Source organism: Drosophila suzukii, chromosome 3 (genome assembly GCF_043229965.1).
Source record: "Drosophila suzukii chromosome 3, CBGP_Dsuzu_IsoJpt1.0, whole genome shotgun sequence".
Classification (NCBI taxonomy): domain Eukaryota; kingdom Metazoa; phylum Arthropoda; class Insecta; order Diptera; family Drosophilidae; genus Drosophila; species Drosophila suzukii.
In genome coordinates this window covers 16,216,600-16,240,373 of record NC_092082.1, presented here as the reverse complement: position 1 = coordinate 16,240,373, position 23,774 = coordinate 16,216,600, and the positions used below count along the sequence as shown (strand labels likewise).

Sequence of the window (23,774 nt, the reverse complement as noted above, 5' to 3'; positions counted from 1 at the left end):
CTACTGCTCCAATCATTCAACTGTATCCAGTTCAATATTTATTATTATCGAAACTCACCATCTAAAATATTTATCTTACAACATTTAAAGAAAATATTTTTTTATGATTTTCTTAGAAAAATAAAAAATATAATAGTTATCCGTTAAGACTGTGTTTCCTGTATCATGCATTTCACTTACAATTTGAATATAAATGTTTTAAAAAACCGGAAACATACGTATCATACTGTTATTGCGCAAAAGGTGACGTGAAAATTGATCATATTTTGTTTACCTCTAGATATTCTCAGGGGTAGGGATATGAAATCCTATGCCAAAAAAAGGGGTGTTGGGATAGGGGTAGGCAAGGGTTAGTGCTGTAATGACGCATCAGGACTTGGAATTTCCCTACATACGCCAGATGTCTCATCGGTTTAAACTGCGCTTCAGCACTTGCCAATTGATGGGCATTCGAAAACGAGTTCCAAAACCGAAATCATAATCTTAACCCAAACCGAAATCCCCTATCAACAAACTTCGTCCAGCCGGTTTCCTTTTGTTACCTTCCATCCTTAAAGAAAGGACAACAAAACAAGAACTATATTTGAAGGCAGAATCGCAAAATACTCTTTCAAAAGATTTATAAATAATACTACGCTAGCAACATTAAAGCATTATGGTGCTCAGCTTTCATTAACTGACCATAAAGTTTTTATAGAAGGAGTCCTATCGTAAAAAAAGCTATATGTGTTTTATTATATGTGTTGAAATATTATATTTAAAAATCTTTACTTAAACCAAAGAATATTTTACTTAATTTATATTTAAACCAGCCTTTTCCAAAACCAACTCTTTATAAGATCGTATGTACCTCTCTTTAATCCATAATCAAATATCTTACCAATTTACAGTACCCTGTTCAAAAAACACTATTAAACATTTTGCATTTACTGTACAGGAAAACAAAGCAATGCATGGAGAGAGTGAGAGAGAGTGCAGGAGAGAGTCCGCTGCCTCTGCTTTCCAGCCACCCCTATGCGGGCGCACCCCCCTCTCCCCTTTCCCAAACGCTCGTCCCAAGCCGGCTGTTCTGAGAGAGAGAAAATGAGAGCGGGAGCTCAATCAGAATACCGCTTCCAGTGCACACTGGTCTATTTTTATAATAAATGCGAGTGATTTTTTTTTTTGGAGGATGTATTAGGTTTCTAGTAGATCTGAGCAATATGTTTTTCGATTTAATAGAATGCATTTTTTTATAAAGAATAAAATTACTAGTGGACTTAGCCTAAGATTCTTTAACTTTTGATTTTTCAACATTAAAATCTTAAAACGGAGTACCCGTTGTTTATACAATAACTAACTTAAAATTTGCATAACAAGTGTGTTGCCGTTTGCTACCATGAATGTACAAAGACTACATGAAAATATAATGTTATGCTGCATATCTCTGGTTAATTCAGTTTTGGGCTGAGGTACAAAAAACATAACCATTTGATAAAAATCACAGCCCTCACGATTTTTTTATATTAATTCTTAGCACTATGGATCATTTACCAAGAACTTATTTAAAAATTTAAAAAAAAAAAACAATTTTTAATTACAAAGTAACATTAAAATATATATAATTCTTTGGAGTTCTGTATTTTTTTAATCAAAATATGATTTATTCGATATATATTTTTGTTTTTCCCACTCTCCTCTTTCCACTCGAGAGCGCGAGAGTGACAATAAGAGAGTCGTCTCCATTTCCAGTGGTTGGTCTGGCTCTTGCTCTGCTCTGCTCTGCTCTGCTCCTCTTCCACTGCCGCCTGTGGAAGCCGAATCGGCGTCAGTTAGAGCCACGCTCTTTTGGACTCCGCACGCTTTTTCCTCTGCTCCGGTCACCTCGTTTTCCCATCGCACACTATCCTGCAACAGCAACACACACTCTCGCCAAATAGACGCGACCAAAAAGAAAACAAAATCAAAAAAGGAATAACTTTTTGTATTCCTATTGTGAATGCTTCATATATAGTGCAAATAAAATATTAACATAAATCAAAACATAAAAAAAAAAAAACAAACACCGCAACTATTTTTGTGCATTTTGTTTTGCTCTGTGCAGAAAGAGTGGAAGAAAGAAAACCGCAGTAAATCACAAAAATCTCTACGTTTGTTATACACACCTAAGTGTCCTGCAGGAAGGACATCGCGTTTCGCTCACTTATGCCACCCGCTGTTTCCACGGATTGAAGGATTATTCCCAATTGCCGCATTTCAGCAACATCACATCGTGTTTGAGTGGCTTGAACATCAGGTATGAATCAAAAATCGTGTTAGAGGACCCCAGGGAACTTTAAAAAAAAATAGAACATTACAAAAAATGTACCAACGTGAATGAGATTTATTTTTCCATATGACAACGAAAACTTACGATTTCTTCGAAATTCTTCGTTTTGAAATGTTATATTTATTGTTCAAGAACCTTCAAAAAAATGTAGCCTGCATGTTTAAAACCATGAGGGTGACAAAAAAGGATGTTAAAAATTTTAACTAAAATTGGTTGATAGATTTTTAAACGGAAAACTAGTCAATATTCTCTAATATTTTTAAAAAGTGAGATCTAAAAAGTGAGTTCCAAATTAGTATTAACACCTCACTAACGTTTCAGATTTTGTAAAATTAGCTGCTTGTTGCCTGGTTTTTAGCTAGCATAGGTACTTCGAAATCGTTGTTAATATCAACAATTTTTTTTTTCTTAAATTAACCAAAATCCATTTAAAAATTTAGAAGTCTGTTAAGATTCTTGTTGTTCCAATCCAATCAATTTTAGGTAGTTTTAACACAGCCTAACATATCAAAAATTTTACATTATAAAAGTTATTTCTCAAATCTAAATCTTACATTAGGCCCGGAAGAATTTCTCAACGTTAAGAAAACGAAAAAAGCTCAGCACTAATCCTTAGAAATCATTAAATTAATTTCTAATCCTCCACAAGCCATAATTATCGAGGGAACATCTTACCAAAACAATTTAAAAGGCGTCTCCACAAACATTTTATTTCAAGCTCCTAATAAGATTAATGGCACTTCACGATTCATTGATATAATCCCTCCGTAGCGTCGCACACTCATCATCATCATCATATGCGTCTTGGGGTCTAATGGCTCGTGTCAGAGATCCGACAGCTCTTTCCCCCTTTATTTCTAATTTTCCATCCTTTCTAAGGGCATGTGTCATCTCTCCGCACGAAAAACATAACCATTTGATATAAATCACAGCCCTGACAAATCCTTTTGAACATTTCATAAACATAATGTGTGCTAATCCTCAGATATTTCAATCCATCAACATTCACAGAGTTGTGGATGGAGTTGGCTCCAAAAATAGGAAGACCCTTTTTGATCATTTGTATGCATAGGCAGACGCCAGCTCGAATAAATCCCCAAAAAGTGATTCAGTAAACAAATGGAAAGGAAATCGTTGAAGGGATACCGGGAAAAAGAGCAATAATTCAATGATGAATTAATAGGCGCAGGGAAAAGATCACGAATTCCCGGGATCTTCAGAGAAAGTTCGAGTTGGCAGCTGCTACATTTCGATTCGCTCTAGAAAAAGACTTCCGGGGAATCGGGTAACTAAAAAGTAAGGAAAACATCAACAACAGACAGAGGCACAACAAAAAAAAATAGGGTAGGAAGAAGTGAAGATGCCAAGCTGACGCAACATTTGCATTCGGAAAGAGATTTATTGAGGCAACTCCCCCTTGACTTTTCACTCCAACTTCCCTCATTGTTTTGCCAAGTTTTCAAAAGACAAAGCCGACAACCCTGATGATCATCATCATGATGTTGATGAGTATCTCATTTTCTCACTTTACCCCCCCAAATGTGTGTGTAATCAAAAGTTTTCTTCTGCTTTACAATTCAATTTGAAATTGTTTGTTTCTTATGTAAGTTGGCCGCTTTCACTTGAAAAGTAAACAACAATTAGGAAAAAACACAAGGAAAATGCTAGAAGAATACCAAACACAATTTTCAACACTTTTTCTCGCTCTCAAAGATAAACAATCCATCGCTTTACATGTGGAGTTCATGGTCAAACAGTTTAAAAGCAAATGGGAATTTCATTTAGGAAATTGTAAATCCATCAGCACCGAGAACTTGAAAGTCAAGTGCTGGGATAAGATCCCAAAACTCGGCTCTTCTCGAGTGCTGCTGACAATTGACTAATGAGGGTTACAAGGAACCCCAGCGCAAATCATAAATATTTTTTGTTGACAATTTCAATTGCCCTGCGAGGAGTTTGCCACCAAGGAATTCTCAGAGTTACTATCTTGAAGGAAATCTTTGCTTATCTGACTGAAAAGGAACGTCGCGCTAGGAGAAAATGTGCAATAAAATGGAATGATATAATGAGAAAGACAGCCATACGTTGGGAAGAACCCCGTACTGTACTATACAGACTTTAAGATGCTCAGTACTTGGGTTTCTCTAAAAATAACACTTGGTTTAAATAGCAATATCTAATTCCAATCTAATTGTAATCATATGTGACTCGAAAAGGACAAAAATCCTAAAATATAAGAGAGCATGTATGTATTTAAAAACTTAAAGGCATTTTAATAAATTGAATTTAAGGGAATTTAATTTTACCAAAACTCAAAAAAAAAGAGGAAAAGGAAAAAAGGATCTTTAAAACTCAAGAAAACACTGTATAATAAGCAAACATAAAACAACTCAAGGTTATCCCATCCATATCTTCAAGAGTTGTTTGTCCCTTGAGTGTAATTACAAATTCATAAAAATTCCCTGTTTGAAGTGGAAATCTCACTCCAACTTTGTTTGCTGTTCCCATTCCAAACTCCATTTTTTATTGTACCAATCCCCTCGTCCCAGAACTAGGCGCCTTCCGTAGATCCTTTGAGGTTTGTGGAACTCTTTGCTCTCTACCTGCCCCAGGAGATTGTTATCCATCTAAATAAAAAGAGGGGAGACGAATGAGAATTCACATCGCACGTGCATAAACCTTAAGGTTTTGCGGTTTCTGGTTTCTCCGCCTCTAATGTACTGAAAAAAATTTTTTCTGGTTGACAATTTAACTCATTAGAACTAGTAAAACTATACTAAATAAATAGTTTTTACTAAACTAAATTTAATATTAGACTTGATAATAAATTTCTTTCCAAATGTAGTAGTCTCTGTCATTACTTGACTTATGAAATTTTCTTTTAAAGACTGCTGCTTTGTATATTGCTCTAATTTTAAAATTTTTTAAAGTGTACCTTATGCTCGAGTGAACTTAATCCCCTTCATTTTTCTGACCCCTTCCGCATTGTTTTTCGAACACGTGTCAGATCTGTTCATTAATCACCCTTCTTTTGATTGTTTGGCGAATATGTAGCTCATCATTTTCCATTCTACCACTTGGCCAACTTCAATAAATTGCCATGAAATTAAGTAACTTGAACCAAAATCCACAACACGGCATGATAAATCGTTAGATCAGAATATTAAAAGTTAATTTTAAAATGACCCGAGGGGCTTTAGTAACCGGGAGGAGGCCGCTGTGGAGGCTCAATCCCGACCAGAAGTCCATTAGCATGGCGTCCGGATGACAAATTGAGTTCGTTAGAAGTTTTGCGATTTTCCTCGGTGTCTGCCTCTTTTCCGTCGTGGAAATTGGAGGCGCAAATTGAAAAATTATTTGCCCTGAGGTTATTGAATCTAAAGCACTGATTGCAGGTGCTTTGAGTAGGGAAAATTAGTACACTGAAAGATAGAAAAAGAAAGTTTAAATTTAATATAAAATTTAATCTCTACTTTTTTATTTGTAGAGTTTGGAAAGTTTTGTGTGTCTATTTCTGTTCTAATAATGGAAAAAGAAGAATAGGTGCTGTTGTCTTGTTCTATCATAAATATTTCTTATATGCGACATTACCAAGTCCTAATACCTACCCAAAAACATTTTCTCTAATACGCTATTATTTTTCTGGCTGTGTATAATCCTGAAATTGCATAGCAATTATGACTATTTGTTATGTGCACTGTCTAGACAAATTTCCTCGTACATATAATTATAAACACGAGTTGCAGGGCTTAAGCGCTTTTTTATCAGCAGATCTTAATGTTCGGTTTGCGAAGTGTCCTGAAATTGTTCAAATATCCTGTTTAATTGAGCATAAACAGCGCCCACACACAAAAACGCTCTGAAAAGTGCATGTCAAAATAGTGTGTCCTTTTTCTATTTTTTATTACCCACCTCGCTCACACATTAAACTGCCCGTTCGCACGCACACATCGAATGACCAAGACGCCATCTGGAGGCGGGCGGCAGCAATTTTCACTGGCCACAAGAGATAGGAAGCCAACAGGAAACGTAATAAATAATAATAACAGGACGTAGATCGGTTAACCCTCCCACACTCCTCCCCCAACTACTGTTTTCCCCCTACTCATTCGTTTTCCCCTTTAATTCCTCCCCCACTCCTTTTGTCATTTCCTTCGCACTGTTTTCGTTTCATGCTTCGCTGCCGTTAGTTAGGCAAAAAAGAAACAAAGTTAAAATAATGTAACTGGGCATTGCGACTATATGACATCCAGTAATCTACTTCTAAACTTTGGAGCAGCATATATTAAAAGCAAAAAGCAAATATGGATTTACTTTTCATCTGATAATATGAAGATATTTAATATTATTTAGTAAGAAAGATCTTTTTTTAAAGGCTTTGTGTGGTTTCCTTAAATATGATATGCGGTGATCTGATCTTTTATATTGTATGGGATACGATTTCAAAGTCTCTTCTAATTCTACGTAAAATTTTGAAAATAACATTACAAAATAATAACATATAAATATTAAATTATATATAAATATTATATTATTTAAATATTATAAAGATAAAATATAATAATATCAACCTCATATTATTATCTTTTAAGACTTTTAAGTATCTAAAGTAAAACAATATACCTTTGTAATCTTTAAGTACCGGGTATTAAGAAAAAAGAAATGAGTCCCAGAAACAGAGGCACAGGTTGCGTCTTTGGCGGCAGTTTGTGCCCAAAACTCTTGTACCAGTTGTCGCTTTCCCACTCATGACGGGTGGTTATCTCCCCCAAAAATATACCGCCCAATTCAACATGGCTCTGTTTTTCACTCCCTCGAGTGGAATAAATGGCCTAAAGCAATTGCATTTTTATGCATTTCAAAGTGTTTCTTGACATGTTTCAAGATACGAGATATTTCACCAGAATTTATTTGTTGCGCTTAAGTTGGGATCTACGAAGGTTTTCGGTGGTTGGTTGGGGTAACATTTTGGCTGCTCATGTTACAGGATAATCTAGTATGGTTTTTGGAACAGTAGAGGTAAAATATTCCAAAATGAAACCTTTTTTATAAGGGGATATTTGTAGGTAGCTATATTACAAAGCTTACATTGATGTGATTATTCTAGTAAAGCCTATGAAATAACAAAACTTAAAAAAAAACTTTTCTTCTGGCATTAGTGAAAAGGGTTAAGATTATTTTGGGTTTTTTGTGATGTGGCTTTATTTGTAAACCTTTGACCACAGTATCCCCCAACATGTTGAGGTAAATTTTTTATATTTTAACGGCAATTTCCATGTATACCACTAAAAAAATATTCAGGGATAATAAAAAAGGAAGCAGGTTTGGGGGTTTTCGACTGTGAGAAGGAAGTCGAATTGCATGTCAAACGCAAGTTTCGAATTTGATTTAATTTACGAGCCAAGACCAATTACAGGCCGGTCACATATGCCGCAAAGAATCCAGAAAAAGGAGGACGGGGCGTAAAAGTGCTGGACTGCGTGACTTGACGACATGGAACGATTTTCCCTTTTAGCGCTTTTCATTGCGTTTTGGGTGCGTCAACTTTGTTTGCTTGACCCCCCATTGAAACAGACACTTCCTCAGACATTTCTCAGCTAATTAACAATGATCGCTATGAGGAAAAGTCTGCGTATGGCCCTATAAATAATCGAGTTTTTGCTATTTTTTAACTTGCCTTTAATTAATAATTGCGTGGACAGTGCGTTACAGAAAAATAAATATATTTTGGGAAATATTTAATAAAAAGAAGTTATGTTTTAATGTTATTCTAGCTTTAAAAGTAGAGAACTATGCCTTGGAAATAGTATTTTTATAGACCTGTCCATAAAGAATTCTCAATAGAAAGTAAGACAATAAAGATTTAATTATTTCTTGTCAGAATCATTTCAAAACAGTCTTACTTTTTATAGACGTGTCAAGATTTTTAGTATGCCAACTATCAGAACGCACTATAAAGATCCACATTCAAGATAGTACCCGAAGATACTCCACTTCCAGTGAACTGTAATTACTTTGACCTGCTTCTGTTTAGAGAAGGGAATGCCATATAGTACGACTACTATATAGACAGCGGCAAGAACAACAAGGAGGCTTATATGCCTCTGGCCCCATGACTTTTCCACACTTCTGCCAGACAACTTATCTCCGCCCTTTCCCGCCAGTCGTCGTGGTAATACTCTGAAATCCGATTCAATTGGATTGCAATGCGTCGCCTTGTTTCAACCCAACTCTTTCCCCACTTTTTTTTCTGTTCTAGAACCATGTGTGTGACACTCTTTTTTCACTTTCGATACGCAACATTGTCGAGTTGCTTTCGATTTTTCTTCATTTCCATTTTGTGATTTTCCTAGTCACTCGGGTTGTCACCCTTCCAGTTGACCAAATCGGGAAAAACCAGAGAATGAACTGATAATGATGGGGAGATTATGGCACGCAACGCAATTTGAACTTAAAGTTCACATTTTAATGGAATTTCGGTTGATTTACATGACAGAGGTCGGGACTTGGCATCGTTTTTCCTTGGCCATATCTACCATGTCGTCTCTTTTGGCTTGGGATTGTATTTCATGCGTGCGAGTAATGGACTTGTAATACCCTCAATGGGGAAGTAATGGGGTAGCAGTTTACTTTACTGCTCTACAGTAAAGAACATTGGCTTAAAGATATGTATGTAAATTTAGTGGGTCAAAAAAAAAAATATGAGATTAATATTAGATTCATTTTCTAAAAAAAATGACTGAACGTGATGATGTGTGTGATTGATAAGCAATTCAAGTCTAAGGATTAAAGTATAGAATCGTATAATCTTTTGATGAGATCATACATAGTCGTCTGCTTCATATCTTGGATGCTAATGTAAATGTAATTTCACCAAAATATAATATTTTCGAAACGCAAATCTTTTTTAAATGATCACGTTTTTTAATTGCGACTGGACTAATGTCGTTCTAATGTCCAGCTCATTAAAAAAGTCAGGTAAAGTCAAGACAGGACTTCAAAATAAAGAATATTCTCATGACTTCTAACAGTTTCTGGTGCGGTCAATTAGTCTGGACGTGATTTGCTACTGCAATCCCGCTGCGAACGCTGTTTCGGAGACAATACTCCATAAAAAAGGACGCAGCGAATGTCCTTGGTTGCTTTCCACGCTGATTTTATAGTTTTTCGCTAATTAAGAACGTTTTTCGGAGAACGTGGGACGTGTGAAAAGCGACAAGACGCACGTACCAAACTACGAAACTAGAAAAAACCTAAGAAGGAAGGGATTGGGTTCGGGGATTGTATCACAAAATGATCGGTATGCAGCTGGTTCTGCTCGCTTAATAAATTTGCGGTCTTCCCGCCCCGAAAAAAACGCCATGCTGCCGGGATATGTTGAGGGAAATACGAGCAAATTTTCCTCGGCCTACCTGGGGCCGCATTTTCCAGGTAGGATTTTCAACTAGACCTTCAGGTAGAGAAAGAGAGAGGGCGAGGAAAACCTTCGAGCAATTGTGCAAGGACAAAGGTGAGCGAGGCAGCCGGCATTGACATTTGCCAGGATCAGCAGCTGATCATTACTTCAAGAATTTCTACCAGGACGGTATAAAAATCCTGTGCAGCCGGGAGCGGCAGCTAGAAGCATTTCAGCCAGCGATCGTGATAGATCCTAGATCGTAGATCCCTAAAAAAAACGTTACTAAAAACCAGAACCAAAGTGTAACCTAGTTATTTCTGCAACTAAGTCAAGGTTTGTCCTGAAAAGGACCTGAAATCCAGAACATCAACTAAGAAAATATATTTTTCTATATTTTTCAGAATTCTCGCAGAGTTCTCTAAACGATCTTGAAGCATCTAAAATATGGGCGAACTCGAAGAGAAGGAAACCCCGCCCACTGAGACGACAGCCGCCCAGCAGGAGGCTCTCGAGGAGCCCAAGGAAACGGACAAAATGCTGGACAAAAAAGAGGATTCTAAGGAGAAGACACCCAGTCCGCAGACCTCCAAACCAGCATCTCCAAGTGCCGACAAGAAATCCTCACCAGTGGCCGAGAAGAAAATCGCAGATGCCGAACCAGAGAAATCCAAACCAGGAAATGGAGAGGAGATCATTGATATTCCCGCCGAAAATGGCACAAAGCCCGACGGCGCTGATGAAAAGAAGATCAGTAAGGAGGAGCGCGAGGTCAAGCCCAAGAAGATCCCCATTGGAGGCCTCAAGCTGCCCGGTTTCTTCATGAAGAACAAGCCCAAGGCGGAGGGCGATGGTGCCGAGGGCGAGTTGCTGGAGAAGGAGGAGGACAAGGATAAGGAGGACAACGGAGATGCCGCTGCCGTGTCTGGCAAAGATGATCAGAAATCTCGTCCAGGTCTGGGAGAACGCTTGCGTAACTTTTTCACCCGCAAACCATCCGCCGAGAAGGAAAAGAAGCAGCTGGTTAATGGAGATGCTGATGCTAAGTCAGGTTAGTACAATTTTTATTAAAAAGAGGTGGATATACTAGTTAAAAGAATAGGATATTCCATGAAACTGATAGATATTCTGCATTAATTTAGGATATGATATCGGGTATATAGAATATCCTATCCTGAGTCCTTTATCTCCAACCGTTTCAGATAATATCATACATATCGAACTAAAACTAATTAAATTATCCATTTGCAGAAGCCACAGCTGAAGCTACACCCGGTGATGACGCCTCCGATGCACCACAAAAGCGTGGCCTTTTGAACGCCATCAAGCTGCCCATTGCCAACATGATACCGAAAAAGAAGAGCAACGATGATGTGGAACTCGGTTTGGGCAAAGCCGGTCTGGCCTCGATGGAGACCCTTGACGATTCTCTCAAGGATCAGGACACGGTCGATCGGGCACCCGTCAAGACCAACGGCACCGAGGACATAAAGGACGAGCTTAAGAATGAGAAACTGGCGGCAGAGGAGAAACTGGCCGCTGAGGAGGAGGAGCAGAACCGACCTGTCTCCCTGCTAACTCGTCTGCGTGCCTACAGATGCAGTGTGGACGATGCCCTGATTGTTTTCGGAATCCTGCTGTTCGTGCTCCTGTTGGCCGTGATTGGTTATGTGCTGACCCACGAGACTTTGACCACGCCGCCGCTGCGCGAAGGACGCTACATCATGGCAGTGACGGGCTGCGGACCCGTGGAGGGTGTTAAAGAGGATGGAGCCTTTGCCTTCCGTGGAATTCCATATGCGAAGCCGCCTGTGGACAAGCTGAGATGGAAACCGGCCGAACTGATCGATGACATCAATATGTGCTGGAATGATACCCTGCCAACGCACAACAGCAGTGTGGTGTGCACGCAGAGACTGGGCAATGGAACCACCGTGGGCGATGAGGACTGCCTCTACCTGGATGTGGTCACTCCTCATGTTCGATACAACAATCCGCTGCCAGTCGTTGTCCTGATTGGTGCCGAATCTTTGGCTGGTCCTTCTCCCGGAATACTCCGTCCATCGGCTCGCTATTCTCGATCGCACGATGTGATCTTTGTACGTCCCAATTTCCGTTTGGGTGTCTTCGGCTTCCTCGCTTTGGATGCCTTGACCAAGGAGGCACATCCGCCCACATCTGGCAACTATGCGCTTACAGATATCATTGCCGTGCTTAAGTGGATCAAGCTAAACATTGCTAACTTCGGTGGTGATCCGAAATCCGTCACTTTGTTGGGTCATCGTGCGGGAGCCACTCTGGTAACTCTTTTGGTCAACTCTCAGAAGGTCAAGGATCTGTACACCAGGGCGTGGGCCTCTTCTGGATCGGCAATTCTGCCTGGAAAACCCCTCAGCGAATCTGGCAAACTCAACGAGCAGCTGATGGCCACCCTCGAGTGTACGGATGTGCAGTGTCTACGCGAAGCGTCCAGCGAGCGTCTTTGGGCCGCCACCCCCGACACCTGGCTGCACTTCCCCGTAGATCTTCCCCAGCCCCAGGAGGCGAATGCCAGTGGCAGCCGACACGAGTGGTTGGTGCTTGATGGAGATGTGGTCTATGAACATCCTTCGGATACCTGGAAGCGGGAACAGGCCAACGAAAAGAATCCGATCCTGGTAATGGGCGCCACTGCTCATGAGGCGCACACCGAGAAACTCCGCGAATTGCATACGAACTGGACGCGTGAGGAGGTGCGTGCCTATCTGGAGAACTCACAGATTGGAGCTTTGGGCCTCACCGATGAGGTTATCGAGAAGTACAATGCCAGCAGCTATGCGTCGCTGGTCTCCATCATCTCGGACATTCGCAGCGTTTGCCCGCTGCTGACAAATGCGAGACAACAGCCGAGTGTGCCGTTCTATGTCGTCACCCAGGGCGAGGGAGCGGATCAGCTGGCCACCGTGGATGCCGATGTCCAGGCCATTCTGGGTCGCTATGAGCCGCACACCGTGGAGCAGCGTCGCTTCGTGTCGGCCATGCAGCAGCTCTTCTACTACTATGTGTCCCACGGCACGGTGCAGTCGTTCGTCCAGAACCGCAGGGTCATCAATCTTGGCCAGGATGCGCTGCCGCAGGAGGACTACTTGCCCTGCAACTACTGGATCAGCAAGGATATAGTGCCGCGATACGCGCGCGTCGATTAAACGAACCAAAATCCCAAAAGTTAGCCCTGCGCAGCTAATCTTTCTCACCTGTCTTTATCCGCCTGGGGATCGATTATCTCATTCAGCTTTGTTACGGCTTCCATTTCTACTAAATTTAAAGCCATCTTTACTCATAATACCAAGTTAAGCTTTTAACTGTTTGACTTCAATTCGATAGCATACGATTCCTTTAAATTTAGTAGGAACCCGAATCAAAGCTTCATTTTTCCCGACTTCGTTTCGAGTTTAGTTTAGCCTAAGTTAATCTAGTGTTTATATATATATAAATATAGAGATATGTGTAACGGATATTTAGTTGTCGTACAGTTTAAGTTGAAAGTCCTAAGTTATGCTGACTCCATACGTTTCTTTACACGAATACGTATTCTCTAATCTTAACATTAACGATCACAAAAACACACAGACACAAAAAGCAAAAACACAAATAAAACATCACAAAATATACAAAATTATACTTGAAAAGTATAGATCTGCGTCTTTCAACTATCCAACACACTAATCTATATACTAAACTATAAACCATATACAACTATATAGGAGTAAATGCCACAGAGGTTTTTGATTTACCAAACCCGCAAACGACCAACGACGAAACGAAACTTTTTTGATACAATTTTACAAAACTCAAGACTCAAGAGAAGCAAACCGAATTCATTAATATTTAGTTGGGTTTGCCAACGCTGGCCAGGATTGTTCACAATCTCAGCTGTGGCGTATGCCGCTCAAAACTCATTGCAATTTTTAGATCGAGAGACTTTTCCAAGAGAAGAAAATGTTGCAAACATTTCGAGACTGTCAGGAATGAATTTAGACATCTATTCAATCATTTCGTTCATTTCCACCATTCACTTAGGAGTATCTATAATTACGCATATATATAAATCGGATATTGTATGGATAACACATTTTTGTATAGCTTTATATGTATATTATTAATCGAACCAACATTTTCTATTGTTTTATACAAAACTTATCCACAACAGTTTACGAGCATTCAAAAAATGAAATCAAGAATCAAAAACAGAACATGGAGTACACCATATAGATTTATGTTCAGAGTAATCTTGTACGCGAACCGTAAGGTTGACAAATGTTTAATAAACGGAAATAATGAGAAAATTAAACTAAGTACTAAGCTTATATGTTCGTCCACTTCGTCCAGCAGTCTCTTGTTTATTAGAAATCAACTACAGCTAAACACATCTTTGGGTATTTTCATGGAAAACGAATGCACATGCAGGCATATCTTATCGCTTGGAACTGTTAACTTTGTAGACACGACATTTATTGTCGGTGAGGGCGGCCAAATAGGATCCGGCCTGAGTGGCCACCGGGCAGATGTCGTAGATCACCTCGTTGACGGGCATCGTTTGCACCCGCTCCTCCCGCCGTACATCGTGCATCATTAGCTGCTTGCTGTCCTGCAGATAGCCCACAACCAGAGTATTATCCTCGACGCCCAGTTGGGTGGGTCGCGTCATAATCGGCGTGGCCTTCGAGCCGTAGATGGTGGCCTTCACCTTCAGCACCGGCGTACCGTCTATCTTGTCCAGTCGGCACAGTATGAAGCGTGAGTTGGGTGAAGTGGGATTGGAGCGGGCCGATATCAGCACCGTGTCCTGCACGGCATCGTACTGCATGGACAGGAAAGGTCCCTCCACATTGAGCCGAGTGGGCACAGCTGTATCATTGGCCGAGGCGTACTCGTAGAAGGTGAGGGCCGTCAGCTGGCAGACCAGAAAGCCGCCACTGGTAAAAGTCTTGTTTGGTGGCACTGGAACTATGTGTATCACAGGACTAAAGTTCTCTGAAAGGGATCAATAAATGCATTATAAAATAATTAAATGCTTACATTATCAAAGGCTCACCTTCGGCTTGGAACTCGCAGAGTATGTTCTCGGGAAACCGCAAGTCATAGATGTATACACCTCCTCGCAGGTCGCCGCCGTATAGGAAGTGCTCACGCTCGTTGCGATCCAGGGCGCAGGACCATAGCATCTTGTCATGAGCAGTGAACATGGACGAGCACAGTCGCGTCCTTGTGTCAAAGATCTTGATCTTCGGCTCGCGACTGGCCACCGTTAGCAAGTGCTGGGACTCGCTAAATGCAATGTCCCTGACCAAAAGCGCCGAGGTGTGCAGGAAGTGCAGTGGCTTAAAGCTGGGCGGATCGATGAAGCGCACTCCGTAGCCGGGAAACAAGTTCTGCGCGCTTTTCTGGGAGGCCACCAGCATGGAGTGCTTGGCGGAATAGAGTAGAACACGACAGCCGGGCTCTCGGGTGATCTCAAAGTTCTTCTCCATGTACAAACGATGTGTGGCCAGCTGGTGAATGCCCTTCTGACCACCACTGCCATCTGCATCGCCTCCAAAGGCTCCTCGACCACCGCCCGCCCTCACAAGCTCCTTCAGCCGCTCGTAATCCTTCTGCAGGAGCATTAGCTTCTCGGCGGTGAGAGTTTGGGCCAGCTTGGCGGTGGCCAGCTCTGTGGTCAATGTCTGGGTACGTCGGCGTTCCGCTTCCAATTGCTCCCTAATATCCGTATCCAGCATCTGGATTCGCTTGGCATACAGGTGACGAATGTCCCTGAACGTGGCCTTAGTTTTGCACTGCGGACACACTTTAACAGATGATTGGCGTTGGCTCTCGTTCAGCCATCTTCGTATGCAGGATTCCCCGAAGAGGTGACCACAGCGCAGGGAGACCAGTCGATGCTCGCCACTCATCTCCCAGGAATCCAGACAAATGGGGCAGGTAAGGCCATCGTCTTCGTCCTCCACAATTTTGGGTTTGCCCTCGGGCGATTTTTTGAGGCTTTTGTCGGCGGCGGCAGAGAGACGTTTGCGTTTTTTCGGCGGTGACGGTGTGTCTAGTGAGATCACACCTGGTTCTTCGGCTTGGTTTCGACGGGAAGTACTGGGCGGACTGGGCACAGGCGGAGGATCTACCAGGACAACTGCAGGAACTCTGGGCTGCGGTTGCTCTGCCAGTTGCGCGTGTGGTTCTTCACCAAGATCGGGTTCCTGGTTCTCATTGGGCTGATCTGGTTGCTGCTGAGCTTCTACCTGATTCTCAAGCGGCAGCTGCAAAGCTTCCAAAGGCCCTGGAACACCCCCAATAGGCTGCTGATCTCCAACTGGTTCAGGAGATTCCCCAGGCTCCGCCAGTTCACCCGCAAGCAACATGAGCTCTTGGCGAATCTGTGCGACTACCCCACGAGCCCCTTCTCCCTCCTCCTCAGGATCTATGTATGGCATCTCTATATATCTAACCCCACCGGCTTCATCTGAATTGTATGCATCCTCCATTTCTCGCAGGACATAATCCGGATCAAAGTCGGGATTCTGGGTCATAATCCGCTGCCAGTTTTGCCTGCGCACGACGGGCTGGTCGGATTCCCTGCTGTCCGATGAGAAGATATCCGGATCCACGACGCCCTCAACTTCTGCGTCTCCGTCGCTCTCCGTATCGCTCATGTAAAATGGATAATACTGGCAAATATTATAAAAATATCATAGTACTGGTGAAAAACATAGCGGTTCACTGGGTTGTTTTGTTATTTTTTGACGAATTTCGAGGAGGACAAGACGCTAATCAATCTAGAGGTGGAACAAAGCAAAAATACAGCGTGAGCGTCACTAGTGATGGCCAAGAGAAACTATCGAGGTGTGTTTAAAAATTAAACTTTTGATAAAAAAAAGCAATTTATTTAACCCTACATAGGAAAATTATTTTAATAAAATTGGTTATATTATTTGTAATTTAAACAATTATTTATTAATTATTGCTTTTAGTCTCTACGCAACGGTCGCTTTGTTTAAATGTTTATTGATATACTTAAAAGTAAAACATTACAGGTATTTTAAAATATTTTTTATTATTTATTTTAATAAAATTTTTCAGTTATTTTTAATAATTACATATATTAAGTTGCTATAAATATCGATATTATATCGATGCACAGCTGAGCGATAGCTTTTAGGATTTCCTATCAAAGCTCGAAACGGTCAATCTAAATCAGACTTTGACGCCTCAGCCGCCATTCGTTGAAAAAGTGTAATCCTTAAAAAGCGCGCATTAAACGAAGATAAAACTCTCCCAAAAACCTGAATAAAATTGGCGGATTACATAGTGAACAAAATACAAACCCCACAAGGCCTAATCAAAGGGTTAAAAAACCAAGAAACACCGGCATTCCTCATAGCGGCAAGCAATTGCATCAGTGTGTGCGGTTGTCCCAAAAAAAGGAAGCTTAAATTTCTGGTTGTTAGTTTGCAAAAGGTGCTAAAAACGAGGGCGTGAAGTTGACGGTAAGCTAGAGGGAAGAGGTGAAATAAGTGCAACGCAATTTGCTGACTAACCCCCCCGTGGCCTTGAACTCGACAGACTTGGCTGCCGTCCACTCACCCACACACATACCCCAGCATATATATATACACACGCAAGCCGCTTCTACTAACTGAAGAGAAAGGAGAGAAGAAAGGGGAAGAACAGAGAACGAAGAACGTAGAACGCAGAAAGTAAACAAGAAGAAGAAAGCCATGGCCGAGCCAAGGACGCCCGAGAAGCTGCTGACCGCCAAGCCGCCGGTGTTCCACCACAACAGCCACAGTCCCAATGCCTCGCTGCAGCTGCCCAGTCCCATCATCACGAGGCGCACTCGCACGGCCTCGACGTAAGTCCCCCTGCCTCCTGTCCAGCCACCCACCCAACCACCCACTTGGCACCCACCCAATGGCCACCCCCTTGACCCCTAAAACAACTTTGGTCAAGGGTCTCTATTCAGGGGGTTTCAGGGACCAAACGAGCTTCCTTATTTTGAGCAGATTTGCCTTTTCAATCATTTTTGATGTTTTCAATGTTTATCCAATGAATAATTACAATGACTCAATCCTTACCTAAAATTCATTTTTTGCTAGCTGCAATACGACAGTGTCTGCTTAAATCTTATATCATTTAATATTTAATATCCCAAAAAATGGTTATGATAAATTACAAATTTTTACTTATATGTTGTTTTTAAACTAAGCGTTGTTTTGATGTACTCTACTTATATCTGAAAAAAATTATCATTATAAATTGATTAACGGATTTTAATTGTACCTTTAAAACATTTTCTTAAAGCTTCAATTGATTAAATAGTTGTATTTTATATAAATGTCATATTACATGAATACTTTAAGATCCGATCCTAGCAAAATAATAAGCTCTTAGACACCCTTCTGTACATAAGTCCCCTACTTAATTTCTGCCCTCGCCCCTGGCCTTTCATCATCCATTGATTTAATTGTGTCTTCCTGCTTTTCCTTTCCCTTTTATCAAACGCTGCCAAAATCCAAACACGCGCAAACTCAAAATATAAAAAAAAAATGCTAAAAAAAAAACAGCTCCGCTCGGGCCTTGGAAAATCCGGTTGTGACCGGCGTTGTGAAATCCTTCAGCCGCACCAAAGGACACGGCTTCATTACACCCCATGCCGGCGGAGAGGACGTTTTCTGCCATGTTTCCGAGTAAGTGGATGAATAATGCATGCGCGACCTTTGAGCTGGCTACTTTAAACCACCAAAAAATGTAATCTCTTCCACAGCATCGAAGGGGAATATGTGCCCATGCCCGGGGACGAGGTCAAATACCGTCTGTGCGCCATTCCGCCCAAGTACGAGAAACACCAGGCCGTGCACGTGCAGATTAGCAACCTGACGCCCGAGGTGCACCACAAGTGGGAGGAGCCCTTCTTTGGCGGCTCCTCGCCCGCCAAGTAAGTCCATGTAAGGCTGGGAGGCCCAGGATGCGGAGTGCGGATTGCGGGAGCGGAAAAGTGAGCAGTTAAAAGCTGAACGGCCTTCCAAGAAATTTAATTGAGCTGGAGCACGCCACCCGAGATGAGCGAAATGGAAAACCCGAACAGAACAATAACCATGAATGTAAATGAAACCGTAGCAACCGAAGCAGCCAGGAAAAAGCCCAAAACCCGACCAGAACGAACGTAATAGAAATGAGCAACATGCCTGCCTGCCATCCAGCCAGCCAGCGAGCAGCATCACCAGAGTTTCAATTGAACACTTAATTAGAATTTAAGCTAAGCTATGAAAGTCAAAACACAGTCACAAACATTGCCTTTTCCTCTGGAAGAGGGGAGGGCAAACGAAACCAGTTTCGAGTATATTATTGAGAACCTATGTATTTGGAAATTGAAATCGTTGTTCGAGAAGCCACTCGCACAGCGCCCGATGCTGTGGAGCCTGTATCAGTAATTAATTTTAATTATATCGAAACATCTGAATGTGTTCGCCAAGCAAACAAGCAAAATGCTCTCAGTAATTCACTTTATTATTAAAACAAAAGCTGCAAAACAATTGCGTTGGTGATTTTTATGGAGTGGTGTGGGAGTTGAGTGTTATCTACAGATGTGCGTATTTTTATATTAACAGTTGCGGTCAGCATAATAAATATTCGTCCGTTTGGAGTATATAATATAATATTTTGTCATATAAGAAAATTCCAGATGTTTAAATATATCAGAAGAGTATTAGATTTTACATGCAACTGAAGTGTTTTTCCAATTTCGTAATGAATCTTATGTGAACCACAAATTTAAACACTTAAATATTATTCCATAAGAGTTTCTTATTCCCAATATAAATTTTTTCATCTGATAAATTAAAAAAGTAAAGGAATCAATTAAAAATTCATTTTTCATTTCGTAATATTACATTACTTAAATACTAAACATATGTACCTACAATTTTCTGCACGGCCTGGCTTATCAAAGCAGAGTTATAAATAGTCAACCCAACCTCATACTCCCAATAGGGATTTCAATTTCGTAAGCCTCCCGCCACCAAGTTCAAATCTCGAGTGATTAGTGTGACCATAGCCATGGTTTATAGCACCTACCTGCGTAGTGGGACCTCAAGTTGCTATAAAAGTATATGGGAACGTCAACAAACATATGCCACGAAAGAAAATATTGCGATTTGTCGGTAATATGATTTAGTTAAAAGACCATCGGCACAGAATATTAAACCCATTCATCCAGACATCAAACCTAACTAGAGGCAGTACAAGGATATTATCGAGAAATTGGGAAAAAAGCTCTGCACTTGAGTGACGTGGACCTGGGACATTTGTTGTTATTTGTTGGTGATTAGGAAAAACAGGTGAGCCGGTGGCCTCCCAAGTGACATGTGCATATAATACATATTTCCCAATGCCCCTACAGCATGTCTGCCATAAGGAGGAAGACAACGGGCAGCCGTGCCGACCTGGATTTGCTCATCGAGGAGCATTCAAAGCCGGAGAAGGAGGTGGAGCACCAAAAACCTGACATTCGCGGGGATCGGAGGAATATAGCCATCCTGTTGTTCCTGTATGTGCTGCAGGGAATACCCATTGGCCTGATAGCAGCCATTCCCATGCTGCTCCAGAACAGAGGAGCCAGCTACAAGCAGCAGGCGGAGTTCTCCTTTGCCTACTGGCCCTTCAGCCTGAAGCTGCTGTGGGCTCCCATTGTGGACTCTCTGTACATCCGGCGATTTGGCCGGCGGAAATCCTGGCTAGTCCCGGTGCAATACCTCCTGGGCGCCTTCATGCTGCTCCTTTCCCTCCACGTAGATCGCTGGCTGGGCGGAAATGGTGTGGATCCAAATGTCCCGCTGCTGACGCTGCTCTTCTTCCTGCTCAACTTCCTGGCCGCCACCCAGGACATCGCCGTGGATGGCTGGGCCCTAACCATGCTGAAACGATGCAATGTTGGCTATGCCTCCACATGCAACAGTGTGGGCCAAACCGCTGGATATTTCCTGGGCTATGTGGTGTTTATTGCTCTGGAGTCCAAGGATTTCTGCAACACCTATCTGCGGGATGTGCCACTGGATAACGGCATGATCACGCTGCCTCGCTTCCTTTGGTTCTGGGGCATCACGTTTGTGGTAGCCACCACTTTGGTAGCCATTTTCAAGAAGGAGAACGACATTGAGGACGCCCACATGGACGCACGCTACACGGAAGAGCACGAGCTTAATATTCACGAGAGCTACAAGATCCTGTGGGACATGGTGCGCATGCGTCCTGTCCAGATCCTGGCTGTAATCCTGCTCACCGTGAAAGTCACGTTTGCCGCCTCGGATGCAGTGACCAGCCTGAAGTTAATTGATGCGGGGGTGCCCAAGGATAAGCTGGCATTGCTGGCCATTCCACTCATTCCGCTGCAACTCATTCTGCCTCTGGCGGTGGGTCGCTATACGAACGGACCACGTCCCATGGACATCTATCTAAAGGCCATTCCCTACCGCATCATCATGGCCACGGTGGCTACTGGGATAGCCTACATCACACCCTACATCATCCAGGGAGGAACAGTGCCCGTCTATTACTACGTCTTGCTGATCACTAGCTATGCCATCTACCAAGTATTCCTCTACTCCATGTTCGTGGCCGCCATGGCTTTCTTCGCCAAGATCTCCGACCCCGCTGTGGGTGGCACCTACATGACATTTCTCAACACGCTGTGCAATCTGGGCGGAAATTGGCCCAACACCGTGGTGCTGTGGCTGGTGGACGTGCTCACCTGGAAGCAGTGCTCCAATAATGCGGAAAACACCTGCCTGGGAAAGGAGGAGCAACAGGTGAGTGCTTTGGAAGGATTTACGCATCTTCAAGATACTTTAATTTAAACAAATCTTTAGATAAAAGTTCTAAATATTAATAAAAAAAGATATTTTAAAAGATCTTGAAGATACTCAAGCCTAAAGTCCTAGAAGATAAGATAAATAACTTTTATTCATTTCTTCCACAGAGCTGTGAAGCGTCTGCTGGCAAGTGCGAGATCGCCTTCGATGGCTACTACTTGGAGTCTGGTATTTGTGTCGTCTACGGCATCGTTTGGTTGCTGCTGGTGCGCAAATGGATAGTCTATCTGCAGGACCTGCCCGTGCGATCTTGGCTGGTGGTCAAGCAGAAGGCGCGGTAGCAATCAATCGTGTGATCCGGGGCTGGGTCCTCAAAGGGATCCAGCACCGACCCGTAGGTACAAACAACTAATTCTAGGATTAGCAGACGTTTGCATTCTGTAGGCTAGTAAAATTTAAAAATTCCCGCCTTCGTATTGTTTTTGTATAACTAAAATTGATTCCAATGGAAATAAAATTAAATGTTGAATTGAGCGAATGGGTATGATGCTGGTTTATTCGCTTAAAAAATCCCTTTAACTGTCGATAAAGTAAGATATTTAGTAGTACTTCCATGAGTCGACTGATTCCTGGTTCTGCTTCTGCTTGCTCTTTCGCTCAATCAAACCGGCCAGATGCTCCGATCGCATGGACAGCGAGTCAATCTTCTCCACCAGCTGCTGGTAGGGACTCAGCGGCTGGGTGCCCATCACCACATGGCCAAGTTTCGAATCGATCTTGGCATTCAGCCGGGCATTGCGGATAAGATTGACAATCCAGCACTCCGCCTCGTTGGGCTTCATGTTCAACTTATCGGCCAGCATGCTAATGGTGATGCACTGGTGGATGCGGCAGAATGTCTCGAAGATCATCAGACGGGCGTCCTCCACGAACTCGTTGAGGCAGGCCACGATGAAGAAGTCATTCAGGATCACTGTCTGGCACTCGTGCAGCTTCAGACGCGCTCCCTCGAAGTCAAAGTTCACATACAGACACTCCAAGAACTCGGTGATGGGATCGCGGTAAGTGTACGATTCCTGCTGGATCACCTTGATCAGATCCTTTAGAGCGTTGCGGCGGGTGCGGTTGATCACTACGGCGGTGGCCAGATAACGCATGATGTGCGGGCACATTGTCTGGATGGCGTTCAAATACAGTGGCTTGTACAGGAACATCTCAATGATGAGATCGCGTCCCTTGGGATGGTTGAAGAAGACCAGGACCGACCAGTGAATTAGCCAGGTGCGCTGCTGCAGGGCTTGGATGGTGCTGAAATTGGCGCTGTCGATGTAGTCGCGCAGACGCGTCAGATCCTCCAGGGCGGTGTTCCAGTTGAGGGTAAGGATCTCGGCGGCGAGCTTGCCCCACAGCACATTCAGGTAGTTCTGTATGGTTTGGAAGGCGAGAAGTGGGTTAATGAAGAAACTTTCACCCTTTTCTAAGGAATCTGAGAATACAGGAGGGACTTGCGATGGGAACACACCTTATCGTTGGGGGACATGACGATTAGGCAGAAGTAAAGGTAGGAGGTGGACTCTTGGTAGTTGCCGCACTCGTAGAGGTACTTGGCCAGCTTGTAGGCGCTCTCCAGGTGCTCCACCTTGAAATTGTAGTCCTTCTGCAGGGCGCTGACGAAAGTCTTCGAGTCCTTCATGCTCTCGCCGTTCTTGAGGATGTCGGTGGCCTTCATGATGGGCGCCACCTCGTTCTGGAGCTGCTTGAGGGTGGACAGCACCTCCGCCTTGCGCTGCACCAGCGCCTCGGGCATCTCCTGGCTGAGATGCAGACGCTTGCGGGTGTCCATCGTGTAATCGATCATGTTCGTCTTGTTCACCGTCTCCAGGATGTACTCCAGCAGCTCCTGCTGGTCGTAGATCTGAAACGGAACTCACATACATGTAGATTGCCCATAATTATCTACTGGTGACACGGCAAACCGCTGGCGGAGCACCGCCTGGTCGCGTTTCTAACCTCCTTGCCGCACAAGAACTCCATCAGCGGGAAGGTCAAATGCCTGTCCAGATATTGACAGTTGATGCGTGTTAAATCGAAACTGGCCATGATTGCTGCTGTTTTACTGTGTTTTCACAACGAAATTTACACGCAAAATCCGCAAAAAATACGCGTGCGATAGGCAAACAGTGTGCCCAGGGATGAAAAGAATGACGCCCCTTCAGTGTTACCAACGGGCGGA

At 42.7% G+C, this 23,774-nt stretch overlaps 5 protein-coding genes across 6 annotated transcripts; 3 read left to right on the top strand and 2 right to left on the bottom strand.

Moving 5' to 3' along the window:
• Positions 1–1,809: 1,809 nt before the first annotated feature.
• Positions 1,810–13,377, top strand: Nrt (Neurotactin). Its single transcript, XM_017070201.4, has 3 exons — positions 1,810–2,275; positions 10,109–10,755; positions 10,956–13,377. The coding sequence occupies exons 2-3, from the start codon at positions 10,152–10,154 to the stop codon at positions 12,887–12,889; spliced, it is 2,538 nt and encodes an 845-aa protein (XP_016925690.3). The 5' UTR covers positions 1,810–2,275; positions 10,109–10,151; the 3' UTR covers positions 12,890–13,377.
• Positions 13,378–14,042: 665 nt separating this feature from the next.
• Positions 14,043–16,526, bottom strand: mus302 (mutagen-sensitive 302). The gene is made up of 2 exons (XM_036814913.3): positions 14,779–16,526; positions 14,043–14,717 (listed from the first exon to the last, which is right to left on the bottom strand). Exons 1-2 carry the CDS (start codon positions 16,385–16,387, stop codon positions 14,158–14,160), a joined length of 2,169 nt encoding a protein of 722 aa, XP_036670808.3. The 5' UTR covers positions 16,388–16,526; the 3' UTR covers positions 14,043–14,157.
• A 388-nt stretch (positions 16,527–16,914) lies between these two features.
• LOC108006682 (cold shock domain-containing protein CG9705) lies at positions 16,915–19,267 on the top strand. The gene is made up of 4 exons (XM_017070221.4): positions 16,915–17,221; positions 17,298–17,586; positions 18,299–18,421; positions 18,499–19,267. The coding sequence occupies exons 2-4, from the start codon at positions 17,453–17,455 to the stop codon at positions 18,671–18,673; spliced, it is 432 nt and encodes a 143-aa protein (XP_016925710.1). The 5' UTR covers positions 16,915–17,221; positions 17,298–17,452; the 3' UTR covers positions 18,674–19,267.
• Positions 19,268–19,738: 471 nt separating this feature from the next.
• Positions 19,739–22,074, top strand: LOC108006680 (acetyl-coenzyme A transporter 1). Of its 2 annotated transcripts, XM_070995685.1 has the most exons (4): positions 19,739–19,894; positions 19,951–20,071; positions 20,134–21,538; positions 21,709–22,074. In XM_070995685.1, exons 3-4 carry the CDS (start codon positions 20,135–20,137, stop codon positions 21,880–21,882), a joined length of 1,578 nt encoding a protein of 525 aa, XP_070851786.1. In that variant the 5' UTR covers positions 19,739–19,894; positions 19,951–20,071; position 20,134; the 3' UTR covers positions 21,883–22,074. The 2 variants fall into 2 exon arrangements, with proteins under 2 accessions (XP_070851786.1, XP_016925707.4); XM_017070218.4 differs by having other exon boundaries at positions 19,846–20,071.
• eIF3e (eukaryotic translation initiation factor 3 subunit e) lies at positions 22,071–23,727 on the bottom strand. Its single transcript, XM_017070219.4, has 3 exons — positions 23,552–23,727; positions 23,064–23,456; positions 22,071–22,965 (listed from the first exon to the last, which is right to left on the bottom strand). The coding sequence occupies exons 1-3, from the start codon at positions 23,639–23,641 to the stop codon at positions 22,141–22,143; spliced, it is 1,308 nt and encodes a 435-aa protein (XP_016925708.1). The 5' UTR covers positions 23,642–23,727; the 3' UTR covers positions 22,071–22,140.
• Positions 23,728–23,774: the final 47 nt, after the last annotated feature.

Excerpts from the sequence above, each read along its gene's own strand:
- Nrt (XM_017070201.4), top strand. The coding sequence starts at position 10,152 with ATGGGCGAACTCGAAGAGAAGGAAACCCCGCCCACTGAGACGACAGCC. Across the intron at positions 10,756-10,955 it reads AGATGCTGATGCTAAGTCAG|AAGCCACAGCTGAAGCTACA; the intron begins GTTAGTACAATT and ends ATCCATTTGCAG.
- LOC108006682 (XM_017070221.4), top strand. The coding sequence starts at position 17,453 with ATGGCCGAGCCAAGGACGCCCGAGAAGCTGCTGACCGCCAAGCCGCCG. Across the intron at positions 17,587-18,298 it reads CGCACTCGCACGGCCTCGAC|CTCCGCTCGGGCCTTGGAAA; the intron begins GTAAGTCCCCCT and ends AAAAAAAAACAG. Across the intron at positions 18,422-18,498 it reads GTTTTCTGCCATGTTTCCGA|CATCGAAGGGGAATATGTGC; the intron begins GTAAGTGGATGA and ends TCTCTTCCACAG.
- eIF3e (XM_017070219.4), bottom strand. The coding sequence starts at position 23,641 with ATGGCCAGTTTCGATTTAACACGCATCAACTGTCAATATCTGGACAGG. Across the intron at positions 23,457-23,551 it reads AGTTCTTGTGCGGCAAGGAG|ATCTACGACCAGCAGGAGCT; the intron begins GTTAGAAACGCG and ends GTTCCGTTTCAG. Across the intron at positions 22,966-23,063 it reads TCATGTCCCCCAACGATAAG|AACTACCTGAATGTGCTGTG; the intron begins GTGTGTTCCCAT and ends CAAACCATACAG.
- mus302 (XM_036814913.3), bottom strand. The coding sequence starts at position 16,387 with ATGAGCGATACGGAGAGCGACGGAGACGCAGAAGTTGAGGGCGTCGTG. Across the intron at positions 14,718-14,778 it reads CTGCGAGTTCCAAGCCGAAG|AGAACTTTAGTCCTGTGATA; the intron begins GTGAGCCTTTGA and ends GATCCCTTTCAG.
- LOC108006680 (XM_070995685.1), top strand. The coding sequence starts at position 20,135 with ATGTCTGCCATAAGGAGGAAGACAACGGGCAGCCGTGCCGACCTGGAT. Across the intron at positions 21,539-21,708 it reads TGGGAAAGGAGGAGCAACAG|AGCTGTGAAGCGTCTGCTGG; the intron begins GTGAGTGCTTTG and ends TTTCTTCCACAG.